General features: G+C 37.0%; 1 protein-coding gene and 2 long non-coding RNA genes across 18 annotated transcripts in view; 1 reads left to right on the top strand and 2 right to left on the bottom strand.

The window, feature by feature from the left end:
* LOC101162174 (ELKS/Rab6-interacting/CAST family member 1) overlaps nt 1-27182 on the bottom strand; it is a 123211-nt gene that overhangs the window by 13118 nt on the left and 82911 nt on the right. For 12 of the 16 annotated variants that reach the window (XM_078942211.1, XM_078942210.1, XM_020714184.3 and 9 more), the window contains 3 exons: nt 24839-24986; nt 20271-20378; nt 13610-13795 (listed from right to left, as the gene is read on the bottom strand). In XM_078942211.1, the coding sequence (XP_078798337.1) occupies nt 13610-13795; nt 20271-20378; nt 24839-24986 (442 nt within the window). Of the gene's footprint in view, nt 1-13609; nt 13796-20022; nt 20101-20270; nt 20379-24838; nt 24987-27182 lie in introns of all 16 variants that reach the window. The other 4 variants (XR_013653813.1, XR_013653812.1, XR_013653811.1 and 1 more) reach the window with 1 other exon arrangement.
* Nucleotides 1394-27182, top strand: part of LOC105357086 (uncharacterized) — a 43952-nt gene continuing 18163 nt past the window's right edge. The window contains exons 1-2 of the long non-coding RNA XR_002293074.3: nt 1394-1421; nt 2115-2154. This is a non-coding gene — a long non-coding RNA (uncharacterized LOC105357086). The remainder of the gene's footprint in view (nt 1422-2114; nt 2155-27182) is intronic.
* LOC144989559 (uncharacterized) lies at nt 6167-8991 on the bottom strand. The gene is made up of 5 exons (XR_013653815.1): nt 8818-8991; nt 8247-8304; nt 8043-8104; nt 7136-7231; nt 6167-6646 (listed from the first exon to the last, which is right to left on the bottom strand). It is a non-coding gene; the product is annotated as an uncharacterized LOC144989559 (long non-coding RNA).

Here is a 27182-nt window from a genome sequence, read left to right on the forward strand (position 1 = left end):
TTTTGGGTGAATTGCAATGAAAAATATATGTTAAAAACGACAACTGTTCTTTTTTTTATTTTTTTGTCTGTTATTTATCTGAAACTGAAACACTGTAGGCCAGGGGTCGGGAACCCTTTTGGGAGAGAGAGCCATGAACACCACATATTTTAAATGTAATTTTGTGAGAGCCAACTAAACTAAAAATACAAGCGAATGAGTGCATTTTATGTAATTTCAACACTTTTAAAGTACTATAAGTCTGTGGATTCTTTTTAATAACATTGTTATTGTAACGGACTGTGTTGGACTGGGTGGCTGTTGGGTCGCGTTCTAAGTTCCGGAGTTCATTGAACGCATGAAGCAAAGAAACTGGTTGGCCCTCAGTTCAGTCGCTCAGCCTGTCGTTGGGTAGTTTGAACCAATGGGGGTTAAGCTATGGGCTGAGTAAGGGAAATAGGAGGGCTGGTGTGGGAGCGGGGGGAATAAAAAGTTGGGGGGAGCGCTCTCGGCGGGAGATATTCAAAAGTTGCAGAATAAGTTGTACGGCGTTGGTTATGGCCTAAAGTAGGGGTGCTCATTTCGTCGATCGCGATCGACCGGTCGATCTTCAAGGATATGAGGGTAGATCGCAGGTCAGCAAAGATAAATAACAAAAAAAAAAAGTACTTCTAAAAATTCCACTAGCCAATCAAAATCCTAAACGAGAAGTACGGGACTTGATTGACATGCAGAACGGCCAATTGGACATCCTCTGAAACATACGTCACTGCACATGCATGTTTAAATTCACTGAGCGCAAATTCTGTCCGTCATCAGAAAGTCGCTTTCTGCCCCACGGCACGTCAAGTCCCCGGCAGAAGACCACTCCGGAAAACCGGAGTGTTTGTTAATACACAAAAAAATCTGCCTTTAGAATACCCATTTGGTAAAAATGTAAAAAGTTAAAACTGCTTTTTCTACTCTAACATTAAATTACAAAAATAATCATTAAAGTTGAAAATTGTCCCTTTGGTCTAAAAAGACACAAAAGCATCATCAAAGTACTAACTGTATTTTATTTTAAAGGTGTCAAATGTTCAGATTCTCACACAGATACTGACGAGCACAGCCAGAATTCCCATTGTTACCCAGTATTTACAGTACACATTATCTGCTGTGATGTTTAGCTTCCAGCTCTGCCCTGTCCTGTTTTTGTACGTCCCGTCCATCAAAATTCACCCAATCAGTGAGCTTGACTGTCCATGAGCTTAAAACACAAGCAGCCACAGACTGTTCCTGCCAGTCAGTGAAGAGGGCATTGTGTTACCAGAGGGCATCACAGCAGAGAACTGGGAAAACAGTGATAGTGTGTACTATAAAACAACCCAAAAGAAAACACACTTCTTTTTCCCTATTCTTATGTTTTCTGAAAGGACTGAGAAAGAAAACAAAGACTGACAGTAAGCTTAGTTTGGTTTACGATTCGTTGGTTTTGTTATTTTTTTTTTACACAGTCCTTTTCCAACTTGTATGTTGCTGATTTAAAGTGTAAACATTTATTTTATTTTAACAATATTTAGGCAATGAGTGAACTATTTGTGTATGTTTTTGCTACAATCAATCATACGAATATAATGCCTATAAGAAATATACAAGTTGAACGGACAAGATGTTAAAAAATGGCAAAATTTCAGAAAAAAAATCATCCAAAACAAACATTGTCCTAGAATAGATACTTTTAATAGTCCAAAAAAAACATTGAACTGTTACCGAAAGAGCTTCGAACCATAGGGATTCATATCAAAATGTTCTTAAAGAGAAATTTCTGGGTCAAATATTGTTTAAAATCTGTTTTCTAACAATATTTTTCTATTATTATTATATATTATATTTTCTATTATTATTTCACATGTTTTTTTGAACATAAGATCAATACCTTATTTTAGTTTGGTTAACTATATGCCAGACTTGTATATACAATTATGACAGTTATGATATTTTTTTATGTTATCATTTCTTAATTGTTTTAGAAGTAGATATCCTCATATGATTATTAAATGTGTCCTCCTTCTTTGACACTTCTTTAAGCTTATATAAAGCTACAGCAGGGCCCTCTCAGATCCCTAATGCTGCTGTATTTTCTTTCACTGCAGTGGCTTGTGGGGATGTACTCGCTGCATGTGCTCATCTGAGGTTAGTCCAGTTTGATTTGGCTCAGAAACGTTCAGTCTGGGAGCCGTTTTCATTTCAACTCCTAGAGGTTCACAGGAAAAGAAGCCATGCTGAATTCATAAGCAAAGTGACACAATGGCCAGCTCAGCCAATAACACTTCATACGCTTTTGGAGGCACCAAAACCAGGCAAATGTGGACAGTAGACACTTTTGTAACACGTAATGTTGAAGGTTTATGTCACAAAATCTCAACAGATCCTCTACAATGTCAAGCCTTTAGACAAATGCACACAAAACCATGTTTTACTTTTTCCTTTCGTTTCATGAAGACTTTTTGAGTATGGGATAACATTCCTTTTTACGCCTTATGATAGACTTTTTTGACATATTAATTATGGCACTAATTCATTCAAACCCAACTTTTTTGTGGTGTTTCAACAGCCATGAAAACAAAACATGCAAAAACATGAAGTATATATAACAAAATAAATCTCTTTGATTTGACTGACCTGAAACTCCACCATGAAAATGTCAGGAGCACAAAGACAACAGAGGATTCAAATAAAGCTGACAGATTGTAACTCTATTGCAACTCAGAAGAAACTGATAAAAAACACATTGAAATATGTTATCAGCAAATGCTGGCAGAATTCTGCGCTCGCTGCGGTTTAACCATATCTGTGTGGAAGGTTTTTCTTGGGGCATTTTTGTCATCCATCATTCACACGTCCCCAAAAACACAAATATGCCTCCACTTTATCAGATGACTGAGTCCACGCTGAATACGTGACACACGCGTGAGAAACGCATCACCCTGGGTACCCGGTCACAGTTTCTTAATACTCCCAGCGTGCTGCTGTTTGTGTGTTCTGAGATTATTATTGGTATCTGCCAGGACTGATCAAGGCTCCCACTTTCACTAAGGACCGCAACAATCCAACCAGGGAATCAGATCTGAAAACAAAGCTGATGCTTTCCTGCAGAGTAAACAAATAACTCTTTTCTCTTCTATGAACTTTCAGCAGAAATGACTTCTTCTCTTAATTTTCTTAACTTCTAGAGACCTTTGTTATGCTTACTTTCACAATTTCTGGTAAACGGATGACAGAAAAACTAGAAAAAAGGCTGGCTACCTGGTTTTCAAAATTAAATTTAAGATGCAGTTAGATTGGTGTTGGATGTAAGTCGTGTTAGACTAAAAAAAAAAAAAGATCAAACAAGACAGTAGAGGACTGTCACTATTAGACATTCCAACCCTGCTGCTTTGCAATCACATAAAAACGAGCATTTTTCTATTAAAAAAAAAAATAATGAAAATGTTGATTGGGGGCAGAAATAGTTCAATACCCAGTCTGATCATCTTTCTCAGTGCTGTTTTGATTTTAATTATGTCGTTTTTAGCCAAAAATAAAAATAAATAATTTGCAAGGACATAATTTCTGCAGAGCAGCAGTAGCTAATTAGAAATTTGCCTCTGAAATGCAGGAAGCGTTGGCGCAGAGAAACCTGCCACCACTTCCCATCATCTATGTTTGCATGCTCTCCCGCTAGCTTACAGTCCCTTACAACCCCAACCTAAGATTAGCTGTGCATCAAAAAGTTTTCCCCCCATCTGATTCATGATTTGAATAAAAAAATACTCAGAATTTATTATTTTGATCTTAATTTTCTCTATGTATGTCCCCCGTCATCAGAAAAATGCCACATGAACATGTTAAAAACACTAAAAACTGTTTTAATCTATGAGGGGCCGTATAAGACATTATTTATTCTGAACCATTCACATTCATACATTCTTGCTCTCACAGTCATATATACTCTCTTTCGCATACATATATTCTCTTACGCATCCATATATTCTCTCTCTCACATTCATACATTCTTGCTCTCACAGTCATATATACTCTCTTTCGCATACATATATTCTCACTTGCACATCCATGTATTCTCTCTCTCGCATGCATATATATTCTCTTACGCATTCATATATTCTCACTTGCACATCCATATATTCTCTCTCTCGCATGCATATATATTACTTTACACATACATACATTCTCACTCTCATTGTCACTCTTAAAAAAGAATGTATGTATGTGAAAGACAAGTATATATGAACGTGTGAGGAAGAGTTTATATGTGTGCGTGAGAGAGGAGTATGCATGAAACGGAAGTTACTTTGCATGAAAAGGAAGGCACTTTGAATGAAAAGGAAGGCACTTTGAATGAAAAGGAAGGCACTTTGAATGAAAAGGAAGGCACTTTGAATGAAACGGAAGGCAGATGATTTCTCGTGCTCTGATTGGACGAGAGGCCGCCACCTCCCATTTTGAACAGACGCTAACACGAACCAATAAGAAGGCCATCGGAACCTTAAGAAATATTTTATCTTCACCTCAAGTGGTCACAAATCTGTCTGCATCTCTAGAGACACAAAGGAATGTCTCAAATACCAATAATGGTAATAGAAGTGCCACCGAAACAGAAAATCCGTATCCACCTTATTCCTAGCCCCCATGAGCCTTTGCGTGAATTATGGGCGACACTTCCTGTAGACGCTGGAACACGCATTTACATTAAAACAAATTCCTCTTGTTTTCGATCCATAACTACATATAAATGTGGGAAAACCAGCTGTCATTTCTTAAAAAAGGCAACGGTGAGGTGGAGATGAAATATTTGTTAAGGTTCCGATGGCTGCAGGACCCCCGTGGCTACTTCTTGCCGGTTCGTTTTTTTTAAAAAATAAACTTTATTAACAATATCTTGCACATACAAAATACCAAACACAAAACTCCACTGTGTGCAAAATACAATCTTCACGTTCGCCATGAGAATGAACAAAAAAACATAATGATAACCATGTAAAACAGGTTATGCAAAAAGAAAACAAAAATAATAAGGCAAAGGAATCTGTTAAAGTTTCAGGAGAGACCATGTTTCAACTGTTCTGACAGCTTTTTTGTTAGTGGAAGATTTAATACTGTTCACATACAAAACCATTTCTTTCTGAAAAACATAAAACACGTTTTTTTTGTTGGCATATTTACACTTGTGTATAAAGTATTTAGCCATAATTATAAGTAAATTAACTACATATATTTTTTCTGCATTAAGTCTTTCTTGTGTAAAATATCCAAAAATAATATGCTCGTAAAATAATCTATAATCTTCACATAGATGAGTTCTTATAAAATGTATCACATCTTTCCAAAATAGTTGAGTGAAAGAGCAAAACCAAAAAAGATGAGGCACAGTTTCTGGTGAGGAATGACAGAATGAACAGTTTATGTCCAGATCTTTTTTAAACTTAGTAAAGAAATGTTTCACTGGATAAAATTTGTGAAGAATTTTGAAAGAAATTTCTCTGATTTTATTGGTGATGAAATACTTTTGTGGCAGGGTCCAAACCTTTTCCCACTGAATTCTACATCCAAAGCTGTTCCAGTATGAGATAACATACGGTTTTGTGGCAATCTCATTTTGAAACAGAGAACGGATACTTTGATTATTCCTGCTAGCTGAAAAACATACCTTTCCACAACACAAGTCTGTTAATTTGGGATTTCTTGCTTGTTCATGTTAGCGTCTGCACTGTAATCCCTAGCGAGTTGACTGAACTTAAAAATTATTTTGTAACAGATTACGCAACAGTTAAGTTATATTATTAAAACTTTTAAGTTAACATTTATTAAAATTCATATTGTCAGTTGGCTTACATTTGTATTATTTCATATAAAAAATATTAAGATTCCTCAACTTATAAAAGAGAGATTATTTACTTAAAGTTTTTAATATTTTCCAACTAAAAAACGCTTTAACTAACTATATTTTTATATTACTCAACTCATAAAATATGTAAAATTCACTCAAATGCTTTATAAATTCTTTAACTCATTAAATGTGTAGCATTGAAAATATTTAAAATTCTTCAGCTTAAAATGTATTCTAAACAGAGATATTGATACTGCCCCACTACATTTTAAAGGCTAACATTGATAAAAACCAACAAACGTGAAGGCCACACAATAGTGATTGCTTAATACACTTTTTTTAATTGCTCTTTAAAAAAAAGCACAAATATCAAGAGGATGAAGAAACAATAAGTGCAATAAAACTGCATTATAAGAGTGCCACACAACATATTGACAAAAAGAGTTGGTTTTGTATTTTACGGCAGAAAAAGCAAATGATCACAACAAAACACATTAGTTACATAACACTTAAACCAACAAATAGTCCATTCTGGAAGACTCACTCAACGAAACATTCTTCAGCGTCAATAAATGTCCTTTCAGTGGTTTGCTGTCCTCAAGGCTCAAGACAGCATTCTGAATAAATATGAAGGCAAGTTCAAGTTTTTTGGGGTGCTGTAGGTCCAGAGCATAGATGTCCCCGAAGAGTTAGAAGAGATTAGTCAGCCAGATCTGTGGGACCACTGACGGCAGCATCCGGAGCGTCACCACGACAACTGAGAAGATACCCACAGCAGTGTCTGTGAGGTCTGGTATTCTGGAAAATACAAAACAAAAAACACAGATGAGTTCAGACCCTCAAAGATATTCATCACACTAATGTCCAAAACTGACATTCCTGCCATCTGTCAATAGGAATCTTTTCATGCTAACATTCTGTTAGCTTTTAATCAACTGGCTATGATGTTTTAAGGACCAACTCCAATTAAAATTGTGTTTTTAAAAAGTTCTTTAGCATTTTTCTGAAGGAGGACATTTATAAAATAATTTAAGACTAAAGCTTCATTTTTCTTTATTCAAATAATGATGGATCAGGAGCAGAAAAGGTAAACGAAACTCCACTCCTTCCAATCAGGAGTCCCTGATGTTCGCCTTTCATCTTCCGTCTCAGTTTTAAAACCATTTAAAAATATCACTCAGTTTACAAACTACAAACAATTGCCCTATTTATTATGTCACTCAATAAAATCTCAATCAATATTAAAGGATTAGTGAAAACCATTGACAGGGAGTCGTGTGCACTTACTGTACAGGTCTTGAAGAAGTTGGAGGCATCTTCATGCAGATAAACAGGAAGTGCAAGGAGGACAAGTGCCCGTCTCATGTTCACGTCACGCTGGTCCTAAAAGAATAAAAAGAAATATCCATTACCTTTGAAGCAAATGCAGAGCAAACACTTCCAATATTTACTTAAGGAACTTTAAGAAATAATAAAATGATACCTTTTCTAGATGTCTATTTCTAGTAAGAGGACAATACAGTGTTTATGTCATGATCCACTTCAGGTCAAAGACCCAAAGTCATTTGAAGGCAAGTTACACCGTGGCTTCTTACAGCTGTTTACAAATGATTTGTTATCCGTTTTTGAATTATGCACATTAGAAATTCACCTGGAGGTCATAAATCCTAACCAAGCTGGCCAGTTCCTGTCTGTTTTGGTGGACTTAGTCTCAGAAAAGGGCAGCTTTAAGTTACACAAACATGTAAAAACTGCACAATTTCCTCTGACTGCATCTACTCTACATAAATCCATTTCAGATCTTGACAGATGAGTTTTCATGGTTTCAAATGATGGAATGGTGCTAATGCAACATCATTTTATTATTGTAATATACTGTCATAAAGACATGACAATATTCCAAAGTGTCTCCACATACATGGCAGTGGAAACACTTTGGAATATTGGCTATGTAGTACAGCAGTATTATATGTAGTACTGCATAGTGCCAAAGTAACAGAACACAACTTGCACCTCCATTCCATTGTGCCACCTTCAGCCTGCAATCTAAATATGTTTAGTTAAATTGTAAATAATTTCAGCTCTATTTAGACCTTTGGCTAGTTAAAATGTGCATAAATGTTTCCATGCTGCCGTATAAATCTAATAATGGTAATAGTTCAGGATGAATGTATTAAATAAGTATAAAACTCACCCACTGACAGGTCTTTTCTGGTGAAATGGTGACTTTCTGGTGAACTTTCTGAAGTTCAGTATCTGAAAAAGTCCAAAAGAGATTTTTCAATGTTAAAAAATGTTTCAATTATATTCTGATCAAAAAACATTTATTGCACTACACAACCTATTGCATTTTTTGTTTTTTTAAAATAGCTCTAGACAAATAACTGAGACAAGTTACCTCGCTGGCCTTGGCGTCTACCTGGAGGTGAAACACTGAACACTCTGTAGTTCGGTACCTGAACACAACACGAGCACGTTGATTAATTTATTTTTACAAAAACCTTTTTTATAACGGAGATCAGTGATTAATAAAAGCTTAAAGCTGCATTCAAAACCCAATGCTTCCATGTAGCAACCAGGCTTAAAACTGTTGGCGGTAGCTCCTCCCACACAACCGTTAGAGGCTTTGAGTGACATTTTTGGACAAATGTCCAGCAGCAAACTTTAGCCACAGAGGCCTCCAACGCGAATTTCACACGCGGATCATGTTTAGTGTGATTGCAGCATAACAGATCATTTCTACCTCTGAAAAAAAAAAAAACCTCATCACTGTCGTAACTTACGGGCAGAAATGCATTTTGGGTTTGGCTCGCCATACGTCTGCTATGACAAACTAATCATGTATACATTTCCACATTAATCTCTAAAACAATCATAACACACATATGTTTAAACAACAGTAAACCACATTTACGGTAGTATAAGAGCATTTTTAAAGCATTCATTCATAAACCATGAACGATACTTACCAAATTAAATCAGGGCTGAAGACAAGACGGCACCATCAGCGATGAGGCGGATGAAAAAAAAACCCGAGGTTGGGGCGTCTTGAAGCGGGACGAAATCGCAACGCTTTGCAGAATAATAAAATGCTCGACTTTCAATTTCAAACGTCGCATACTCGCATTCGGCAAATCCAACATGGCCACCTGAGCTAACGTAGAGAAAACGAAAGACCCTCCCACCAGTACGTGATGACGTCATAACGCTACTTCACGGATCTTAAAATTTTTGAGTGCCAGATACAAATAAGCTTTAAAATATTTAGCACTGTTAAGTTAAATTTGAAAAAATCTTGATAGAGCTTAATACTTTATAGTTGAATCAACTACAAAATGACATTTAAGTTGTGTAACCTTAATAGTTATGAGTCAGTACAAGTGATAGGGTTTAGTGTTCAAAATGGGAGGTGGCGGCCTCTCGTCCAATCAGAGCACGAGAAATCATCTGCCTTCCGTTTCATTCAAAGTGCCTTCCTTTTCATTCAAAGTGCCTTCCTTTTCATGCAAAGTAACTTCCGTTTCATGCATACTCCTCTCTCACACACACATATAAACTCTTCCTCACACGTTCATATATACTTGTCTTTCACATACATACATTCTTTTTTAAGAGTGACAATGAGAGTGAGAATGTATGTATGTGTAAAGTAATATATATGCATGCGAGAGAGAGAATATATGGATGTGCAAGTGAGAATATATGAATGCGTAAGAGAATATATATGCATGCGAGAGAGAGAATATATGGATGTGCAAGTGAGAATATATGTATGCGAAAGAGAGTATATATGACTGTGAGAGCAAGAATGTATGAATGTGAGAGAGAGAATATATGGATGCGTAAGAGAATATATGTATGCGAAAGAGAGTATATATGACTGTGAGAGCAAGAATGTATGAATGTGAGAGAGAGAATATATGGATGCGTAAGAGAATATATGTATGCGAAAGAGAGTATATATGACTGTGAGAGCAAGAATGTATGAATGTGAATGGATCAGAATAAATAATGTCTTATACGGCCCCTCATATTCATCAGAGTGGGTCTTTAATGACATTGATGGCAGTTTTTAGCTAAAAAGATGTTCATGTTCAACTATTGAAAAAAGGCCAACAGGTGTCAAAAATAATTATGAGATACAACTTTTTTCAAGTACAACCTTTATTTTTGTGATTTATTGACATGAAACGGTAGATTTGTGGCTATAAAGCATCACAACATGCTTTTCAATTGCTGTTTCCACCTCTTTGTAATGCTAATGAAGGGCTAAGTGAACATTAATAAAAGGGTTGGCTTCAGATCTTCCTTCTGATGTGTTCAAATAAACCGTGAGAAGCTGTAGATTTACAGACTGGACCCAGCTTAAGAAATTTTTCACAGAAAAATGAAAATCAAACAAACAAAGAGGTTCTTTTTACTGCTAAGTAAAAGAAAGAAAAGGTGTAAGACGTAATGTTGAGAGATTAAAGACAGTCATGTACATAAACTCCTCTGGTCTGTTTTCATGTTAAAACATACGTGATTGAGATATTTCCTTGAGATTTTCATCCAAGAGAGTTTATACGCTATAACCTAATAGCTTTATAGAGTGCCAGGCATTTTAACAGAGCCAGGCAAAGGCTTGTAAAACACACACACTCACTACAAGACATAGATGAGAGGCTGGCACACAGACCACACGGTGGTCTGGAAGGAGCCTCAGTGTGTGAATTATGAATTGGGTCAACCAGGGCAACGTTGTCACACGACGGAGGGAAACGGGCCTGAATGAAAGAGCGGCAGTGTGTCTCTGCGATTGTGTGTCAACAGGGTCAGTGTTTAAAAAAAAAAAAAAAGGCGAGGCGCCTAAAGTGGCACTGCCCAGCTGTGGGTGGACAGAGAAAAACGGAGAAACAGAGCGATGCAAACTGTGATGTTAGGGGAAAGATCTACCCATAAAAACATAGCTGCTGATTATTTTAGAACGACGGCAGCACTGACATGGAGAAAATGAGACTGCATGAGCTGAAAGGTGGTGTTGATGGAAGCAAGGAAAAATAAAGAGAGGGGACCTCACATCCTTATGGAGAGAAAATGTTTTCAAGATCATGAGTTAGAAGATGATGTGGGGGCAAAAGTAGAGCAAAGTTAGGGAAAATGATCTTTTTTTGCTGTACTTTTTGGTTTTATCAGGATAAAACCAAATACTTTTTTTACACACTGCAAAAACTAACTTTGGAATCCATAAAGAAAAGGTCAATTCTAATATCTTTTTAACCCTTTTCAAAGACTTTTGCGATTTTTAGAGTTTTGGGGATTAATATCATCTTTTAAAGTTATTGTTTGTCTTGGGCTAACATTTGATATGCTCCTCCACAGTGTTGTATAATTCTTTAGTTGCAGCTGATGCTATTGTAAAGTACTTTAATAAAACAGTTTGATAGACTGACTTATTATATGTATCTTTTGACAAAATGATCAACTTGCTACTACCAAAATGGTCTCTCTACCCATAAAGGTGATGGCACCATATTAAGAAGATAAATATTTAAATATAAGGATACAGGATACAGGAAACAGGATTCAGGATTTTAACAGCGAAACAGTGCCCATCTGTTAAAAGTAATTAAAATACATTGATGCTGTTGTTCTAAACAGCAATAAATAACAAACAAATGATTTGCATTATCTATGATTATGCAGGTGTGAATGCTTTTTGCTGAAAATGCTGAAGCAAGTTTGGCAAATGTTAAAATTTGTCCTAGCAAAAGGTGTCAAGATTTGCTTTTAATTGGTTGCTAAAAATGCTGAAATAAAGACCTCAGCCTGCAAAAAACATGAAAAGACTAAGAGAAATGGAAACACCTACAAGTTACTTGATGAATTAGTTAAATAATGTAGTGAAAATAAACAGTAATTGTAAGCAGTATTGCCAAAAATAAATTACAAGAGAAAGTAATGTGTGGAAAGGAGCACCATTTAAAGAGGCCTAATGCATTAAATGTTTATCAAAACCACCAAATAAGTTATAACTATATACTGATAGTGATTAGAAAAAGCCTTAACTTTAAACAATCAGGGACTGGGATTTGGTAGTGACTTATGGGTAGCATCCTTTTTAATTCACAAAAGTGCCAACTGTTTAATAAACTGATCATGGAGGAGAAATTAATAATTGTGGTTTGTTCCCAGCTGGAATTATGTGACACCAAGTCTTTCATAAATCGGCATAGAGCTGTGAAAAAAAAAAGCCTGGAGCAAGAGTTGCGATATTTTCACTGCTCACAAGCCCCTTCCACCTGTAGGTACAATCACTAGTATCAGGTAGTGACAGTCCAGTGTGAACACCACATGCCAAAAGCGCGTTCAGCTTGTTCTTGAATGCACATGCCTGGTGTGAACGTATCGTTATACAGATAAACAGGTGTCATCGATAGAGGTGACAAGTGGAGTACAGGTCACAAGAAACAAACGAGGGACAGGATTCTTGCATGTCTGTGAGCTAATACTTATGTTCTTGCAAAGAAATTTGCTCACAGTTAAAGTGTACCTTTGATTAACATTACGGACGTCTCTCATCTTGTTTAGTGGGACAATTTTTGCTCCACTGTTTACGTTTTAGACTCCGACTTATTTCAGACGTGAAATGAAACTCCATGTGGCCACATGACCAACGTTTTCTTTTAATATTTTTAGAAATGGTTTTATAAATATAAGGTAGGACTAAAAAGCTGCAGGCAATATTCAATCTTGTTAGATAAGCTCTTACAGCTGCCCACATAATCAGTTTTAATAGAGCACGTTTTCCTTTTGAAACTAAAGAACTTCAGCTTGGAAACCACAAAAGGTCTGCATTTTTTTATGAAAACAGACTGATGATGAAAAATTCGTATTAACGTTTTTCTGTAATAGAAACTTGCCCCCAATCATAGAATGTGTGCTGTGATTAAGTGACAGCTTAATTTTCCAAATGTAAAGTTTATTCAAGGTGACAACAATCCTTATATCTGAAGCACCCAGAGACATTTCCAAGCTTTAAAACACAGAAGGGCTTTCATAAAGACTTACCAAACTAAGATCATAACCGCACAGTCTGTCACAGCGATCTGTAAGTGTCTACAGTTACAACTTTCAATGCATACCACATGTAGTGGCCATGCAATGCCTGATATGTTTTCAGTATGGTAAAGGAGACAGGGGAAGCCATAGACAACCGCAATTTACAATACTGAATAACATACTATTTAATTTGAATGTTTGAAAACATAAGAAGCTACTACGGCAACGCGGCTTCGTTTGGGCCTCTCGTTTGCTTGCCTTTGCTCTCCTCTTCGCCTCTGACTGTAAAACGAACACAAAGAATAGAGCCTCCTCCAGCTGACAAAAGCTTGAACTCCCTGCACGGTAAATTAAAATGACCACAAAAAAAAAAAAAAAGGAGCTTTTGCTGTACAGCCAGGCGCTGGATGACAGGTGACCTGATGAAGTAAACTCCTGCAATAATGTCAAACCCAACGGGGGTGGGTGGGAGTGTGCCCCCCACTAAGCCTGCATACACGTGCTCAAACCCACACGCTTAGACAGTTGCAGTGAGTGCATAAGCACACAAGGTGTTTTAGAAGCAAATGATTTAAGAGTGGTCGTTTATTTTCCCATAAAAAACCCACATCCTCTCCTTAATGTCTTGCTTTTTACAAACTGCACAGATTTGAAGCAGAAAATAGATTCTGTTGTCGTTGGATTTCTTTCGCAGAACTCGTCGGGTGCATGGTTTCTTACCTGTTCCTCTTTCATGCCGTGCAGCTGCGTGTGCCAAGAGGCAGAGTCAGAGCGGTGATAGGCAGGGGGCGGGGCAAAGTCCTGAAGTATGACTGGGTCTCGCTCCTGACACAATGAGGTCAGATGGCTGATGTAAAGCTTCAGCTTATTACAATTCTGGTTGAGATCCAGGAGAGGAGAGAGAATCTAAGGGAGGGAAACAGAATTATATTTTTAATCTATGAAAAGAAGAGTTTTTGGCTGAAACACCTCAGGAAAAGGCACAGGCATGCAGTGATGAGGGAGAATAAGAAGCTACACCATGCAGATTCACACATTTGATCTCACGTGACAAACAACAAAACATTTAACACAGAAAACTGAAATAAATTGATTCAATAAAGTACTTTATAAAGACACAATTTGATGTAAATGAATGGATGCAGGTAAAAAAAAATGCTGAACAAATATCAATGATTATTTGGTTTAATGGATGTAGGTGGGTAGAAAATAAATCACATAGGAAAAATTCAAAATTTTGAATACTCAAGATTAACTTAAGTAAAAAAAACTACCATATGATAACACTTCTCACACAATAAAACATAACAATTAAAAATTTTCCCACAAAAACTAATAGATTAATCAAATAAAGGTGTATTTTTATCTCCATAAAAATTCTTACAAAAGGATGCAATAACATAAACAAACAAACAAATTAAACTCAACTTAACGCAAGTTTATTTCTACAGCACCTTAAAATGACCAGAGTTAAACAAGGCGCCCTATATTAAAAGGTCGAAACTTAAAAAACGACAACTAAAATAAAATAAAAACTCAAGATAAAGTATTAATAAGTGCTAGGAAAGCATAAAACCACAAGATAAAAGCAGAACTTTAACACTGACATATTTCCCTATTGTTTTTAATTTTCCTCTTTCATCCCACATGTCACTTTTACAGACTTGATATAATAATCGTTTTGTCTGAAGTACACAACCATCATTCCCTCAATAAACTTTTTTAAATCATCAATTACTTCAAATTGGCATAAACTCTTCTAGATTTCTCCACGTCAGAACAAAGCTGTTTTCAAAATGAGGTCAGAAGGGGTTTGTAGGTCTGTTTAGCAAAGCCTTCACTGACCATTTCTAGGATTCTCAACTAGTATGTAGAGTGAAACAGGAGGAGAAGATTTTTTTATAGTTACAGTAAAATAAAGTAGGCCTTTACATCAAACAGCTGTACAAATATCTTCCAAAAATTTTGTTAAGACAAACACTTTGTATTTGTTTTCAGTATAAGAAAAAAAGGTTGTAGTTTTAGATAATTCAATGGTTTTTCAAAGTTTTTGAGAATTACATTCTTTTTTAAAAAGTTTTATCCATGTTTTTTATTACAAATATTTCACAGAGAGATTCTTTTTATTATATTTATTGTTCGATTTGAAGTTTAGTTCCTATTATAATCACCATTGGCAAAGTTTCTAGCAACTTATTCCTTTCACTCTTTACTTTGAGAGATGAACAAAAAGATTGAAAAGTTTCACAAAAAATACTACAAACTATAAAAATATACTTGTCATAATCCTACAGAGGCTTACAATATATAAATGAGGAATTGGATTTAACATATGTTCCTTTATTTTAAGTGTAACAAGTTGCACACATGTAGACGCTATGAGACAGGACCCCCCAAGAGATATCCACACTAACACAGATAAGAAATACACATCAAGATTTCCTCAGTGGGGAATACCAAGATTTAAGTGAGAAGAAGTATGTTAAGAGGTCTATTTGTGTGTATGTGAGTGGGTTTGTGAATCGGTAAAGTATATTTAATCCCAGCAGCATCAGTGTGCACTCTGTGCTCATCGTCACTCAACAAACACAAATCCCCACAGTCAGGAAGATAAGATCCCATCCTATCACTCACAGAAACAACATTCTGGGCCTCTATTCTGAAACTCTAAAGAAGCTAGTTTGCTTTCACACTATGGCAATTACACCCAAAAAACTTTGATGGAGCCACTTGGTCATTTACATGTGCTACTAATAAAATATTCTTAACACATTCTTAACAGAATCTAGAATATTGCTAGATTTGGAATTCTCTGGATAATAAATACTGAAATCATGTTATCTTGGTTTGATGCTTCATGACTTATGTGTAGAGCCTCAAAGATCCACTTAGATAAAAATAGTATTTTTGGTGTTTTTAATATTTTCTTGTGGCTTTTTTTCTCAATATGGAGGACATATATTAGCTTAAAATTGCATTTCTGAGTATTTCTTCATTCAAACTGTTGAGGATCAGCTGAAACAATGCCATTGGAAAAAGCAGTGGCAGTGACATAGGTGCTACATGGATGCACCCCTCCATTCAATGCATCCACTTGCAGACAATAGATCCATGTACATCTTCATTTTCTTTGTCTGAGCTGATTTCTGTCTCAAAATTGTACGGCTGGATAGCTCAGATATTGCTTGCCATTTTGGTCGCGCCGGTAATGTAAGGTTGAGGTTGTGAGGGCCGTAAGCCACGGGGAGAGAGTGTAAACAGATGGATGATGGGAAAAGGGGCGAGCTTACTGTGTGCCAGCGGTCCCACCCACAACTCAGGCAAATTTCTACTGAACTACTGACGTTAAGATAAAAGATGAAAGGAGTTGGAACTTAAGAGGGCGTATGAAAATGGGACCTTAAAGTTGGCACTAGTTCATTAGAAATATACCTCTGGGTTGTGGAAGGGACCGTTGGCGTGGAGCAATGCCAACAATCCCTTCCCAGTTGCTAAAAGCTCGGAGCAGAAAGCTTGTGGCCTGCCCAACCTTTTTTTTATATGTTACGAATACGCTCTTTTTCAACCTGAATTTTTTTGTTCTCTCCTTATTCACAAAGGTTTGAATTAAGAAATACTCAGAAATGTAATTTTTAGCATAATTTTCTTCAAACATGTCCTCCTTTCTCAGAAAAATCTCACAATCACATTCTATTTCATCGGAGTGGGTCTTTAAAACAACCTTGGTGGTGAATTGCACAATTTTGAGTACTTTATACAATTACCATGATTTTATATGAACCGGTTTATCTTGATAAATGATTTTTATAAAAGAGAGTTCAATCAAACCAGCTTCTAATTGACAGTAAGCTTGACAACCAAAATGGCTTAGCACAGTTTCATCTGATCAGGAACAGGCCTTCCGCTGCTGCTCAGTCAGGACATTTACTACGATGAAACTGTTTTTTTGCTGCAAAAATCTAGCAACAGTCTTTCTCATATTAAAACAAGAACTTTAACATATGCGCTCTTGTCTTTTATTACAGGAATACAGGAACATGAAGTACAGAATATAACTGTGGCTGAATTATTATTGCTTACTGTTTTTGTCACCTTCTAATATTTTTGCAAGTTGGGTAATTTGATGTGTACAACAAAGTACTGTGAAAGCTCTAATACTGTTAGCTGATCTGCTTATCATTTCCTAAATCCTGCTTGTTTGTCTGATTTTTTTGCTGCACATCCAATAATTTCAGAATTTTTTCATATACTTATGACTATTTCTTCACAGTGTCGGGGAGGGAAATATCAGTGTTTGTGTGTTAAAAACATCTCTGCTGCTGAGATGAGCACAAAAAAAATGTTCTCAGATATTGTCCCATAGCAAAAAGCAATCCTAAAGTTATGGGCACCACCCGCTCTTTCATTCTTTTTATTAATTATAGTCTGTTACAAAGTTTGAAAATACAACATAATAATAGAAAAAATACTGTCCTTGCTTTCTGGACTATTGCCGAAAAGCACTGAGGATCATTTACAAGACAAATGAGGATCAGACAGAAAGAACGGAAAGAAATATGGATATATAGTGTGGACCAAAGGAAAAATTGTGTTTTTATCTTGTTTTAAGCAAACAGAAACATAATAGAGGGAAGAAAGTTTTATATTTGAACCATTATCTGAGTATTTGAACATTTTTTAAACTATGATTTTCAGGTTGAAACCATTAATCAATGACATGTTTTTTTGGTTGCACAGCCTGGAATGGTCAACAAATTCAATGTGTGTGGTTAATGAGTCTGCAGCGCTTTCCAGTATCTCTCTGTGCTATAAAACAATCCCAAAGGAGGCATACATTTATACAGCATTGCAGCACGGTGTGTGTTTGTGCAGCTTTATTAGCCTCCCATGCGTCCTGACCAGGTTCCTACTGTACTATGAAGGAACTCCAAAGAGAGGCATTCAGCTGCCTGACCTCACAGGGGAAAAAAAAAAAAATACTGCCACACTTTACCAATTGACATATGCATTTAATACCACGCAGAAAACAAAGAAACTACTAGTTTTTGAATCTGTTTCTTGATAAATATATCAATAAGTTAAGGTAAACCCCCACTGTTCCTTTATTAAAAATCAAGTAATAATTCCATTTATAGGTTTGGTCAAACCATAAGCTGAATAATTTTAGGATTGATTGAGAAACATTTAATTAAATCTTGAACAAACAGTAAAAGTCACTTTTACAACTCCAATTATCAGAGTGTTTTCACACTGGGCTTTTAAGTCTGCGCCAAAATTAATTTCTTTAGAGGCTCCACCTGTTATCACATTCTGATAGAGAAGCAGCAGGAAAACGGAAGTCTTGGTTCACTTGCAAGTAAACACTGGTGTGTTTCAAAGACACATTTAACACTGATTTGTAAAAGAATATGAGAAGTAAGTACCATAAGGTAGAAAGAAAAAATACATTCCACACTAACAAATGTAGGGAAAGGTTGGAAAATCTAGACTTGGTGTAATGAGGAAGTAAAGTAGCTTTTCAATATGTGCTTGTCAAAGGACTTGCAGGATTTGCTAGTTTACAGGTAGTTCGGTCTGCTGTGAGAACACAATGTGAAAGAAAACCACCTTAAGATGTGAAGCCTTGTTGCACTGCCCACCTGTTTTCAATGAATTCAGTCAGAGTACCCTGGTTTGAAAGCCTAATCAGTTGCATTTGTATTGACATTGCAGAATAGATCAACCCTAAGGCTGCTTATAGAAAAGAGAAAAGTTTAAAATAAAACAGGGTTCAAAATTCCTGTTACACCCTCATGTCTCATTCTAAACATGACAACAAAAAACCTTTAAAAGTTGATCATTAGAGGGTCTAATTTGATTTAAGTCACAATAGGATCAATTTTCTCGAACTCAAAACCCACTCACCTGGCAAAAATGTACAATAAATAAATAAATATATGTTATATAACACTGAAAATCCAAAATGCCCTGACATGTTCTTAATAATGGCTAATGTGTGTTGAAACTGCTCTCATGTGTTTCTCTGTAGCCGTTGTCTTTGAAGCATTTCATTCTCCAACTGCTGTACAGAATCCCCTTACAGGAACACTCACAATCGCTCACTGTTAGGATGAAATGTACTATGGCAAATTACCCACCTTACAAGCTCAGAGGAGGGCGTATGTGTGCGTACTCATGGAGACAGAAAGGAAAAGCGATGGCATATGCATACTGTGTGTGTGCCGGTCAGCCTGCGTCTCTCAGCAGGAAGGTGCTACCTCTAATTAATAGGAAGGGTCAAACTTCAGATCCAATAGTGAACCTCTGGGCCTTTATGCATCCTGCTGGGAAATCCCTCTGGAGGAACTGAGCTGCACTGAAAGCAGCATGTGCTACTCATATGTGGAGCTGCCTGAGCGCCGCTCTCTCAGTAAACCCGTACATCCTGTTCATAATGTGAGGCTGGAGTTGCTTTAAGCAATCGCATGTTTCTAAACTTTAAGATTTTTTCCATTTGATAAAAAGCTTTGCGACATCACTTTTTGAACTGAATGAGGCTGAGATGTGAAGTTTTCAAAGGAAATGGTGAAAGTGCGTCTTTTATGCAAGACTATTTCAAAAAAATATATTGACGTGTTTTGCAGTTTTTATGCAAATAATTTACTTTGTCCATTCATAATTTTGAGACGCTGTAAAAACCCATTCTTTTACGTTAGTGGTCTGTCTCAGTTTGGCCAATTTTCAACAACAAAATACAAATAATTCAAGATATTACTGAGTGTGATTTTAAAAAAAGTATTGTGCCAAATAAAAAACATGAAAAATAAAAAACAACTTTTTAACATATACATAAAAAAGCAAGAATTACTACTAGAGTAAATGACAACATGCAAATGAATAGGAAAGTAACCCGCTAAACCAATTTAAGACTTGAATATATTTTTCTACATGCTAATAACAAAGAAAAAAGGAAGTTGAAAGGAAAAAAATGAAGTGAGTTTTCAAGACCAAAAGTCAAAGACTGGATGGAATGCTGATCATGCAAAAGAGAAAAACCGAAAGATCCAAAGCTCATAGATGACAAGAAGTCGGCAAAGACGAGGAACATGAAAAGAACATCCAACCACGAGCTGATCCAGACAAAAGATGCTCACCCTTCTGTACAATATGGCTGTGTGAGGGTGTGAAAGAAGGCATGTGATTGGCTAGGCCCAAATGCCCTCCTCATCGTCCTATTGGTTAGTTTATTCCAGCCGCAGCGTGAGTTCAAAAGGCAGGAAGTGAGTTTGAGATAGTTAGATAGGAAATAACAAGCTGGAGGGGAACAAAACACTGTTTGCTGACGACAAATGCCAAAACTAATTAGAACAGATTAAGCAAACGTTCTTCTGTGAAGTCTCACCTGATCCGGGGAGGGCTTATGATTGTTGGGCTGCTCTGAGTTTGGAGACGCCACCTTCAGATGGTCGTCCTCGTAGTTATCCGCCATCAGCTTCATTCTGTTCTGGGTCTGTGGAGAGACAAACACCATGGAGCGATCTTTAGGGAGGAGGACAGAGACATAAAGTCTACTACTACAGACAATACTTTATGTCAATAGAGATCTACCAGGATAAAAAACAGTGGATTGCAACATTATTTTGGGAGCAATGCATTTTGTGTGTTTGTGCCAAAAAAAACAAACAAACTTGTGTTATCCGGTCAAAGGACTTTGTTTGGATGTGAGTGTGTGGTTGTGTGTCTGTGTTTCTCTGTGCTGAACTGGCAAACCATCCTGGATGTGACCTGCCTTTTTCCAACAGCGGCCAGGAAAGGCTCCGGCACCTCTGTGACCCGAAAAAGAACTTAGCGAGGTTGCGTTTTTTTTCATTTTATTTTGCGGCCAACTGTCTCACGGACTGGTACCGATCCGTGGCCCGGGTCTTGGGTACCACTGCTCTAAAAGAAAATCAAAAGCTTTTTTGTGTTACTTCACCATTAACATTTGACATGATTTAAAAAAAACTCATCTAATTAGGTGCTTTTACTAAAAATAAATATTGTTGCTTATCAGTAATAATGGATCTTAAACTACTTCTGCGACTACTTAAATATCTTTAAAGCTTTAAAGATTTTGTAACAAGAGGTTTAAAACTTTTCAACGAAAAATGAAAGAAAGTGAGCTTTCTTTCTGCTCATAACTGTACTCTCCATGACTTGCCACCTGTCGTGTAGCTAGTTAACACCACAGAAGAAGAACTGGCTTGTTAAGTTCTCACTTAGGGGGGAAGGGGGTCCATGGAGACTAATATTAGACTGTCCTTAGATCACTTCCCACAAACACAGTCACACTTGCAGAAGCAATTAACAGTGTAAAAACCTGTTCATGGTCCTGGTTTCTCACATCTTTGTGCTTCTATTATTTTCATTATTAATACTTTAATACTTTTCTGTCTTCCTGCTTATTTCACACATTGTAGTTTAACTTTAGACTTTCCAGTCCGCAGGGAGGTTTCAGACAGAAAAACAAGGAAGGTTGTAAATCTGAATCTATCAGCCTGAGTCTATCTAAATCCCTTCAGATTTATACTGAGCCCTGCAAGGAGCCGGACTTAAGGAGTCCACACTGTGGCTTTTATGTGTGATCCTATCATAAACTGTCATCAGTTTTTTAAAACCTAAATTAGACATAAAGACTTAAATGGTCCCTACCATGTGCACGTTTGTATTTCTTCAGTAAAAACATCATGTTTCAAGATTTTTAAACAGCCTCTTTAATTCAATGTTCATGTTCTTTTCCTTTTCTCTTTTTTTAATTAACAGCGGCAATACATCTTTTTTTTTAAATAAAATTATTTAAAAAGTCCTCTCTCCTATTGATCGATGTGATGCAGATTGGTTTGGTTCAGTAGGGTCCTGGAAAAAGATAAAGACCGAGCTTGACGGTGCTGAAGTTGCGTTCAGAGGAGAAGAGTGGGCTCAGCTTCAGGAAGTATTTAATGCTTGTTGGCTGCTGGCTGGCTTTTCCCCCTCCTACTCAGCAAAACTAACTAAAACGGACAACCAAAATAAGATTGCCAGAAAACATAAATATGAATCCGAGTCAAAGAGAAGGAGGTGGAGGAAGGTGAGAGGAAACAAAGGAAAAGTGGACGTCCTCGTTTTTCTCTTTGTCCTTTATCTACATCTTTTTCCTTTTCTCTAATTGCCAGGAATGCTGACCTCAGCTCAGTTGCTTCTGTGCCAACTCTCCGTCTCACTTAATCTAATCATCGCACCATTATTTCACTCCTCCTCCTTCATACCTCCTGTCTTCCTCAACCCCTGAATCTACAGCTTTTCTGTAACCCGCTGACAATGGAGAGAATGAAAAACAAATGAGCAGAGTCCAATGAAGGGGGAACTGCTGACTGAGACTTTCTTGCAGAGAAGGAAATTATTTCTTTGTGATAAGGCTCTGGGGAATATTAGATTAGATTATTGTTTGGTCTTGCTCTGCAGTGGTGAATGAGGAAAAAAAATCTACATAGATATCGGTGTAATTATCATTACTGGAAAGTTGCTGAGTCATGGTTGGACGAAAACTCTTCCATCACGTTAAATTATTTCCCCTTTTTTCTCCATCAAGAACAAGGCAGCTGCTGATAAGTGAAGAATTAAAATTGTTAATGAAATGAGTAGGAGTGGGACGCTGCTGGGAATGATTTCATCGTGACAAGTGTCGGCAGGATAATAAATTAGATTAAACTCATTCTTTTTCTCTTGTCAGTGACTTCAGAGGTCATGATAATAAACAAGAGGAGATGAAGAAGTTATTGCAAAAAGAGAGAAATGAATGTCAGCTACAGTTCACAAATAAATTAAAGAGATTTATCCATAAAATGAAGACATCAGTCATAAATAACTACATTTAGGACACTGTTTTAAAGAGGAATGCCATATTTCAGATGTCTCAAGTTTTCGTCAACCTTCATCTCAACATTTTACCCTTAAAAAGGTTTATTTTATTGGAGCTTTTACTTTTTGGTAAATCCTTATTTGTACAATTATTATCTAAAAAAACGAAGTATTGAATTTTAAAGAGGCAGCCATCCAAAGTCACAAAAAGGGACCACATGGGAACCTTCCAGGTGCAGCAGCCCACACGTCTTTAAATGTAAAACATGTCTGTTACTGACATGGCTGGGCCACGTTCTTCTACCCACTCGTCTTCCATTTATTAAAGACTACCAACAATGCTTTTCTTTTTGCTTTTTTATATTTCGAGATCTTTCCCTTTCATCTCTGTCTGTTTTCTTTTTGTCCAATTTCCTTTGACTTGGAGAAAATTAAAAAGAGTCAACTTCATTTACAGTCTTCTGCAGTAGGAGGGTTCCTGCGGGTTCTCTACTTTCTAGTGAAGCTTTTCAAGTTTCCTCCTGCAGATTGTAAAGCTGCATGTTAAATCTAAAGGCGATTTTAAATTATGGGTGTGAGACAGCGGGCTTGTTTGTCCATCTTGTGATGGACAGGTGAACCGTCCAGGAGGAACCTCGTCCTCGCGTCATGATGCCAGTACTCTCAGCACGACAGAAATGAACCTGCAATTAAAGATTTCTGTATTGCTCAACGATAAAAAACAGTCCAATCGTGTTTTTATTGCAATGATGAATTTACCATTTTAAATGAAGTTTTAGCTCCTATATGATCTATTAATTCTCTTTTAAAAAAGTATTAAATAGTAATCATTTTCCTCAGTAAGCCCTTTGTCTTAACAAGGTTCATAAGTAGAAAATCGAACTTTTCCTGAAGCAAAATACAAAAGTTTTGCATTTTAACCCCTTTCACGCCATATGATGCTAATTTGCAATGTACCACTTATTCCAGAACTGCTGCAGAAACTACGCATCACAGAAAAATTATTTTGTTATTTTTATAATCAAAATTTAGGGTTAAAGGAACTTTATTGTTTAAATTCTGTTTAGGCTCCTCTAAAGACAGGTTATCCAGGAGGTAGAGGATTAATGGAACAAAAGAAGATGCAACACAAGTTCCAGTTTAATTTTGTGTTGATAGATTAATTTTGACACTAAAATATGACAGCAGTTTACTGAAATATCTACTAACTCTAACCTGCTCCTGTCTCTTTGCTTATTTTTACTGCAGGTCTGACTTGCAGAAATAGCAGAAACAGTGCTAACAAATCTCATTAAAGCGCTGAAACAAACTATCCAGTACACTGAGTTCATTCTGCCAGTGATGACATAAAAATTCAAACAATCCTCAGGCTTCACTTTTAAATGAACACATTGGATTTATTTTGGGGTTGGCAGAAAAAAAATAAGGGCTATCGCTGTGCATGTTCGACTGGTCCATAAACTACCACAAACCTCCATCCACAATCCTGTTGGATTTCAAGCAAACGCCATTTGATGCAGCAAATTATAAAGCGTGTAGATGTGTTGCCTCACACGAGGACACCAGTGAAGAAAGAAATCCCTCAAATTCCCAGCAGGCTCATCCAGCGAGGAGTTGGTGATTTCATTAGAGCCCGGAGAACCTTAACTGTGTGAGCCTCAGAGCAAGTGTGTGTGAATAAACCCCTGTGTGGAACCACAGAGGAATTTGGTCATGTTTATATCCTTGTTTTTGGCAAGGATGTGTGTGTACATAACAGTGTGTGAACTCTGTTAACATCTTTTCATGCCAAAAAGTGACTTTTGAGGATTTGTGTGCTGGTGTGCAAATCTGACAAATATTTCAAATTCAACAAAAACAATTGACCACAGAGAGTTTTTTGTGTTGCAAAATGGTGTGTAGAAGTGAAAAGAGGACCTTAATCTTAAGACTGGATACTTCAAGTCATATTTAGAGATGGTTTCTCTTTGTCTTTGAATTTCCTCCTTTCATTTATCCCTTTTTAATTAAGCCCCTACATTCAATCTCTTTTATGGTTTAATTACAGGCACCTCCTTCATGATTACATTTCATTAAGCTTACATGAAGCCTTACCTGCTGTTTCAGCTGCTGAACCAGACTGTCCTTTTCTCGTTTCAGAACTGCTACCTCCTCCTGAGTTTTCTTCTTTTTGGATGAGGACAGCTCAAGGAGGGCGATGTTTGCATCTTTCTCACTTATAGCAGCCAGAAGGGTCTCCTGCCTGGATAGAAATAAACAAAAACTTAGCTAAAAATTGAAGAAAAAAAACATGCAAAAATATATATGTAAAAGTGGCTTAAATAAACCTAAAGCCTTAGTCATATGTACTCATACGGAGGCTGACCAGTATTGCAGGTTTTTGAATCGTTCAAGCCCGTGGAGGGTCGTAGAGAGGAGCGGCCACATCTCAAAGGGAGTGCAGGTGTGTATTGTAGTAAAGGATGAACAGGGCTAACAGGACCCATTAAAATCCGCATGGCGTGGCCCCGTCTCACCTTCTTTACCCTTACCTTTACATGTTGTTTAGGTGTTTGCTACGACTGTCGCCAGCAGCAGGCCCATAGCAAAAATGTACAAGAACCTTTTTACTCTACGGGCTCACCAAGCGATCTACAATCGTAAATCTCATGTGGGCCACCTGTGTGTCCGTATCCACCCGTAAGGGTAGTTGTGACTAAGGCAAAATAAATACTTAAAAACATTCCTAACTCTATATGGCAGTCATTGTATTAGATATGCAGATAGAGGGAAACTAAAAAAAAAGACATGTTAACAAAAAAATAAATAAATAAGCATTTGCTTCTTGATTGTTTTGCGTTTTTCAGTCCTTAAGTCTTCGGGTAAATATGATAGGATAAATGATTTAAATCAATAAAACGGTTTACGTCTTCACTACAGTACATACAAGGAAAATAAGCCCAGTTTAACAACATTTTAGCTGTCTGCAACTATCTTTACCTCAACTTTTTCCTCCTGCCTTGTTTGGGAAGCTAACAGATGGCCAACATTCCTTGTGGTTGGAACACAACAAGCTGGATTCAAATCATCCCATCGGCCACATATCAGGCTGAGCTGACATGCAGGGTTGATTCTCAGAATCAACATCGTTTTAATCTAAACCACCACAAATGTATCCCAGTCTCACATGTAAATACTCATATTACCTAAAAATGCCAGCATGAAAATCATTTAAAGACTTCAAAACAACAATATTGCCTACTATAGATCCACTGTAATCCTTGTTTGAGCTGTTTTCAAAGCGTTCCCAGTGGTCTTTTAATTAGTATTATGCTGTTTTTAGCCAAAATCAAAAAATCTGTGTTATTTTCTAGGACTTAGTTTCTGCAGAGTAGCGCAATTCATTAGATATTTGCCTCTGACTTGTGGTTGGGACCGTTGGCATGGCACAACCTGGCCCCCTTCCCGTCACCTATAACTGAACTCTCTGTTCCATCATCAGAAAAATTCCACAAGAACATGTTAAAAAAACAACAACACAATTTTCATCGGAATAGGTCTTTAAATGTGCCTTTTTATGCTAAATGTACAATCTGCCACCAAGTAGCAACACTTTGGCGCCTGGATTGAAGCTCTTAACAAAAGAAATTGGAGCCTATGCAGCGCCTCAAGTTATCACTAGGTGCTTGTTGCAACATCAAATTAGTCCTAAGTAGTCACTCTATCAATTCCCTGGTCTAAAAGGACTTACTGGGTACCTTCCAACGACTGGCAGGTTTGTTTTCTATTTGGCAACTTTCGTAAAGGTCAGGTTTTAGTGATGTCATATCCTGGGAATATGGGGATGACCGTAGGCAGTTAGAAGTTTGATCTAAGCTCCAATGTCTCAGAAATGTCACTCCTTCCCTGATGTGTCGGATGACATTTTAGCATCATGTGAAAGATCACATTAGGCAGAGGCGGTCATTATATCATGATTTTTGTTTACACATTTGTAGAAATCCACATTGATGGGAAACATTTGATCATTTTAAATGTCGCTCCATCGTTGTTTATTCTCTTACCTTAGCACACAAACACACAAAGATGCAACAATGCAGCTAAGAATGCATCGACGTGTGATAGAAGATAGGTTTTACGAGGACACACATAATTCTTGGTCAACCTCACTGACCAGTCTTTTAAAGAGCAGATTTTACATCTTTGCATGTGAACCACAATAATCCTTTCGGGAGGAGGGCTGGAGGGGGCCGAGTCCCGGTTTGGTACTTCAGCCAAACGGTCACAGTCAGCCTCCTCCATGATTATCAGGCAAAGAGATTAACATTACCAGATAAAAGACAGGAACTGCATTTGAGGTGGTATCAAGAGTGAAAACAGACAAGAACGTACAGACCAGTGCAGCCAGAATTATCAAAAACTTATACTATTTGAGCCATAAACTTGAACAATCATCTTT

This window comes from Oryzias latipes, chromosome 23 (assembly GCF_053564925.1).
Source record: "Oryzias latipes strain Hd-rR chromosome 23, Olatipes_Hd-rR_3.1".
NCBI lineage: Eukaryota > Metazoa > Chordata > Actinopteri > Beloniformes > Adrianichthyidae > Oryzias > Oryzias latipes.